The sequence below is a fragment of the Salmo salar genome, unplaced genomic scaffold (assembly GCF_905237065.1).
Source record: "Salmo salar unplaced genomic scaffold, Ssal_v3.1, whole genome shotgun sequence".
NCBI classification, from domain to species: domain Eukaryota; kingdom Metazoa; phylum Chordata; class Actinopteri; order Salmoniformes; family Salmonidae; genus Salmo; species Salmo salar.
In genome coordinates, this window is record NW_025547780.1 from 130,050 (window position 1) to 136,049 (window position 6,000).

The window sequence follows — 6,000 nt, forward strand, 5'->3', positions numbered from 1 at the left end:
TCTCTAGATTCTATACATGGTGTTTCTCTCAGATTCTATACATGGTGTTTCTCTCTAGATTCTATACATGGTGTTTCTCTCTAGATTCTATACATGGTGTTTCTCTCTAGATTCTATACATGGTGTTTCTCTCTAGATTCTATACATGGTGTTTCTCTCTAGATTCTATACATGGTGTTTCTCTCTAGATTCTATACATGGTGTTTCTCTCTAGATTCTATACATGGTGTTTCTCTCTAGATTCTATACATGGTGTTTCTCTCTAGATTCTATACATGGTGTTTCTCTCTAGATTCTATACATGGTGTTTCTCTCCTCTCTCTAGATTCTATACATGGTGTTTCTCTCTAGATTCTATACATGGTGTTTCTCTCTAGATTCTATACATGGTGTTTCTCTCTAGATTCTATACATGGTGTTTCTCTCTAGATTCTATACATGGTGTTTCTCTCTAGATTCTATACATGGTGTTTCTCTCTAGATTCTATACATGGTGTTTCTCTCTAGATTCTATACATGGTGTTTCTCTCTAGATTCTATACATGGTGTTTCTCTCTCTCTCTAGATTCTATACATGGTGTTTCTCTCTCTAGATTCTATACATGGTGTTTCTCTCTAGATTCTATACATGGTGTTTCTCTCTAGATTCTATACATGGTGTTTCTCTCTAGATTCTATACATGGTGTTTCTCTCTAGATTCTATACATGGTGTTTCTCTCCTCTCTCTAGATTCTATACATGGTGTTTCTCTCTAGATTCTATACATGGTGTTTCTCTCTAGATTCTATACATGGTGTTTCTCTCTAGATTCTATACATGGTGTTTCTCTCTAGATTCTATACATGGTGTTTCTCTCTAGATTCTATACATGGTGTTTCTCTCCTCTCTCTAGATTCTATACATGGTGTTTCTCTCTAGATTCTATACATGGTGTTTCTCTCCTCTCTCTAGATTCTATACATGGTGTTTCTCTCTAGATTCTATACATGGTGTTTCTCTCTCTAGATTCTATACATGGTGTTTCTCTCTAGATTCTATACATGGTGTTTCTCTCTAGATTCTATACATGGTGTTTCTCTCCTCTCTCTAGATTCTATACATGGTGTTTCTCTCTAGATTCTATACATGGTGTTTCTCTCTAGATTCTATACATGGTGTTTCTCTCCTCTCTCTAGATTCTATACATGGTGTTTCTCTCTAGATTCTATACATGGTGTTTCTCTCTAGATTCTATACATGGTGTTTCTCTCCTCTCTCTAGATTCTATACATGGTGTTTCTCTCTAGATTCTATACATGGTGTTTCTCTCTAGATTCTATACATGGTGTTTCTCTCTAGATTCTATACATGGTGTTTCTCTCTAGATTCTATACATGGTGTTTCTCTCTAGATTCTATACATGGTGTTTCTCTCTAGATTCTATACATGGTGTTTCTCTCCTCTCTCTAGATTCTATACATGGTGTTTCTCTCTAGATTCTATACATGGTGTTTCTCTCTAGATTCTATACATGGTGTTTCTCTCTAGATTCTATACATGGTGTTTCTCTCTAGATTCTATACATGGTGTATGTGTTAGGTCTTATGGTGTGTTGTCCCAAATTGTAAGAGAACCACTTAGTAGAATGTTAGACCTTTGTTTTAATCTTAACATCTTTTTCTCTCCCTTGCTCGCTCTCTCTCTTTCTTTCTCTCTCTCTCCCCCCCTGCCCCCTCTCTCTCTCTCTCCCCTTGCCCCCCTCTCCCTCGTTTGCTCTCTCTCCCCTTGCCCCTCTCTCCCTCGTTTGCTCTCTCTCCCCCTGCCCCTCTCTCCCTCATTTGCTCTCTCTCCCCTGCCCCTCTCTCCTCCCTACTAGATCCCATTAAGACCGCCCAGGGCTCCCTGTCCCTGAAGGCTTACAGGTTAACACCCAAACTGATGGAGATCTGCAAGGAGAAGGACTTCTCAGCAGAGGGGTGAGCTCACACACACACACACACACACACACACACACACACACACACACACACACACACACACACACACACACACACACACACACACACACACACACACACACACACACACACACACACACACACACACACACACAGAGAGACACACACACACACACACACACACACACACACACAGAGAGACACACACACACACAGAGAGACACACACACACACAGAGAGACACACAAAGGCAGAAATACCAACTGCACCTTTCCTGATAAGAATTCAGCATCAATGCGGTGCTTTTGAAAGTCCCTTCAATAGATTCCAGTGATGTTATTTTCCCCCATGGGCAGGGAGAGCCTCATCAGAGGCTCTTACTGATGTGATGATTGGGGTTTATAACTAGTGTGTGTTGGGGCTGTCAAACAACTATACTGCCGTGTTGATCTGCTGCCTGGCTGGCTTTGACCCTCAGGCTGCTGGCCATTGATTTTAAACTGCATCTGAATAAAGCCTAATGAGAGAGAGACATTTCAAATAGCTCTGAGTTCCCACAAGCTGAGTTTATGAAAAATGGAATCCCAACAGACTGCTATTAAATTGACTAGAAAATAAACTGCTTTTGGATTTTAAAATAGGTGCACTTAGTCAATATTAGGAAGTGTTTGCTTTGGCTTGGATTTCTCCTTATTCTTTAGTTAGTTTCATGTTCATACTCATACCTACCCTTATCTACCTACCTACCCCTACCTTTACCTACCCTTATCTACCTACCTACCCCTACCTTTACCTACCCACCTACCTCCTTACCTACCCCTACCTACCTCCACCTGCCCTACAGCTGCTACCTGCCTGCCTGCCCCTGCCCTACCCGCCTACCTGCCCCTGCGGCCTGCCTGCCCGCCTATCTGCCTGCCTGCCCCTGCACTGCCTGCCTGCCTGCCTGCCCTTGCCTGCAGCCGCCTGCCTGCCCTGCTTCCGCCTGCCTGCGCCATCTGCCGCCTGCCCCTGCCCCCTGCCTGCTGCCCTGCCCTCCCACTGCCTGCCTGCCTGCCCTGCCTGCCTGCCTGCCTGCCTGCCTGCCCGCCCGCCCACCCGCCTGCCTGCCCCAGCCTGCCTGCCTTGCCTGCCGCCCTGCCGCCTGCCCCCCGCCTGCCTGCCTGCCCTGCCCTGCCTGCCCTTGCCTGCCTGCCTGCCCTGCGCTTGCCTGCCTGCCTGCCTGCCTGCCCCTGCCCTGCGCCGCCTGCATCTCTGCCTGCCTGCCCCTGCCATTGCTGCCTGCCCCTGCAGCCTGCCTGCCCTTGCCGCCTGCCTGCCCCTGCCTGCCTGCCCGCTACCTGCCTCCTGCCCTGCCTGCCTGCCTGCCGCCTGCCTGCCCCGCGCCTGCCCGCCATCTGCCTGCCTGCCCCTGCCATGCCCGCCTGCCCACCCCCCTGCACCCGCCCGCCCATGCCTGCCTGCCTGCCCCTGCAGCCTGCCTGCCCTGCCACCTGCCCTGCACCTGCCGCCTGCCTGCCGCCTGCCCGCCCGCCCGCCGCCTGCCTGCCTGCCTGCTGCCTGCATGCCTGCCTGCCCTGCCCCTGCAGCTGCCTGCCCGCCCGCCTGCCTGCCTGCCCCTGCCCTGCCTGCCCATGCCTGCCTGCCTGCCCTGCACCGCCTGCCCATACCTTGCCTGCCCTGCACACCTGCCTGCGCCTGCCTGCCTGCCTGCCCGCCCCCGCAACCTAGCACCTGCCTCCTGCCCGCCCGCCCGCCTGCCCCCTGCCTGCCTGCCTGCCTGCTGCCTGCCTCCTGCCTGCCTGCCTGCCCCTGCTGCCTGCCTGCCTGCCTGCCTGCCTGCCCCTGCCTGCCTGCCTGCCTGCCTGCCTGCCCTGCCTGCCTGCCTGCCCGCCTGCCTGCCTCTGCCTGCCTGCCTGCCCCTGCCTTGCCTGCCTTGCCTGCCTGCCTGCCGCTTGCCTGCCCTTGCCTGCCTGCCTGCCCCTGCTGGCTGCCTGCCCTGCCTGCCTGCCCCTGCGTTCTTTGCCTGTCGCGTCTGCCTGCCTGCCCTGCGGCTGCCTGCCCTTGCCTGCCTGCCCTGCCTGCGCTGCCTCCCTGCCTGCCTGCCTGCCTGCCTGCCCTGCCTGCCTGCCTGCCTGCCTGCCTGCCGTCTGCCTGCCTGCCACTCGCCCTGCCTGCTGCCACCTGCCCTGCCTGCCTGCATCTGCTGCCTGCCTGCCCTGCCTGCCTCCCTCCTGCCTGCCCACGCCTGCCTGACCTGCCCCTGCGCCGCCTGCCACTGCCTGCCTGCCGCCTGGCTGCCTGCCCACGCCTGCCTGCCTGCCCCTGCGGCCCGCCCGCCGCCTGCCTGCCTGCCCCTGCCAGCCACCTGCCTGCCCTGCCTGCCTGCCTCCCTCGGGCTTTGCCTGCCTGCCTGCCTGCCCCTGCAGCCTCCGCCATGTCTGCCTGCCTGCCCCTGCGCTGCCTGCCATGCCTGCCCGCTGCTCCATCTCCATGCTGCCTGCCTGCCCCTGGGCTGCCTGCCCGCCTGCCTGCCTGCCTGCCTCTGCGGGCTGCCTGCCTTGCCTGCCTGCCTGCCTGCCTGCCTGCGCCTGCCTGCCCTGCGCTCTACCTCCCGCCTGCCTGCCCCTACCGCCGCCTGCCTACCCCTGCCTGCCTGCCCCTGCCCCACCTGCCCTGCCCGCCTGCCTGCTGCCTGCCTGCCCGCTGCCGCTGCCTGCACTGCCTGCCCTGCCTGCCCTTGCCCGCCCGCTCCTGCCCTGCCTGCACTCCGCCCGCCCCTGCCTGCCTGCCTGCCCCTGCTGCCTGCCCGCCTACCTGCCTGCCTGCCTGCCTGCCTCCCTGCAGCCCGCCGCCCCGTCTGCCTGCCTGCCCATTGCCTGCCTGCCTGCCTGCCTGCCCTGCACCCTGCCTGCCCGCCAATCTGCCTGCCTGTTTGCACCTGCCCGCCACCGTGACCTGCCGCTCCCCGCCTGCCCCGCCCTTGCCTGCCGCCCTGCCCCTGCCGCCCTGCCCCGCCCCTTGCCTGCCTGCCTGCCCGCACGCCGCCCCCGCCTGCCCTTTGCCTGCTGCCTGCCTCTGCCTCCTGCCGCCTCCTGCCTGCCCTCCCTGCCTGCCCCACCTGCCTCCTGCCTCCTGCAGCCGCCTGCCTGCCTGCCTGCCTGCCCTGCCTTGCCTGCCCTTGCCTGCCTGCCTGCCCCCGCCTCTGCCTGCCTGCCCCCTGCAGCCGCCTGCCCTTGCCTGCCTGCCTGCCCGCCCTGCCTGCCTGCCTGCCTGCCTGCCTGCCTGCCCCACTGAGCTCTGCCTGCCTGCCTGCCCCTGGTGCCTGCCTGCCCCCGCCTGCCTCCCGGCTTGCTGCCCGTCTGCCTCTCCTGCCCTGCCTGCCCTTGCCTGCCTGTGCCTGCCCCTACCTCGCCCCCCCCAGCTGCCTGCCCTGCCTGCCTGCCGCCCCTGGTGCCTGCCTGCCTGCCCTGCCGCTGCCTGCCTGCCTGCCTGCCTGCCCTCTGCCTGCCTGCACCTGCCCCTGCCTGCCTGCCGCATCTGCCTGCCTCCCTCCCTGCAGCCCCTGCCTCACCGCCTACCAGCCCCTCCTTTCATCCCGCCGCCTGCCTGCCCCGCCGCCTGCCTCTGCCTACCCCACCTGCCTACCTGCCCCTGCCTGCTGCAGCACGCCTGCCTGCCCCTCCTGCCTGCCCCTGCAGCTGCTCCCACGCCTAGACCTCCCTGCCTGCTGCTGTGCACCCCCTGCCTGCCCCTCCCCCCTTGCCTCCTGCCCGCCATCTGCCTCTGCCCGCCCTTGCCTTTGCCTGCTTGCCTGCCTGCCCTGCGTCTGCTGCCATGCCTGCCTGCCTGCCATGCCTGCCTGCCACGCCTGCCCTTTGCCTTCCGCCTGCCTCCTGCACTCCGCCTCCACTGCCTGCCTGCCGCACATACCATTCCTCCGCCCCTGCCCGCCTGCCCTACCTGCCTGCAGCTGCCTGCCAATACCCCTACCATCCCTGCCTTACTCTTCCCTTAGTCCCTACCCGCCCCCTACCCGCACCCTACCTACCTACCAATCCC

The 6,000-nt window shown here is 59.2% G+C and overlaps 1 protein-coding gene across 1 annotated transcript in view; it reads left to right on the forward strand.

Annotated features, from left to right (window-relative positions):
* The window catches only part of LOC123732436 (eukaryotic translation initiation factor 3 subunit H-like), a 75,505-nt gene extending 73,504 nt beyond the window's left edge, over positions 1–2,001 (forward strand). The window contains exon 4 of the mRNA XM_045711570.1: positions 1,857–2,001. Coding sequence (XP_045567526.1) covers positions 1,857–1,960 — 104 coding nt within the window. The 3' untranslated portion in view covers positions 1,961–2,001. The remainder of the gene's footprint in view (positions 1–1,856) is intronic.
* The last annotated feature ends 3,999 nt before the right edge of the window (positions 2,002–6,000 follow it).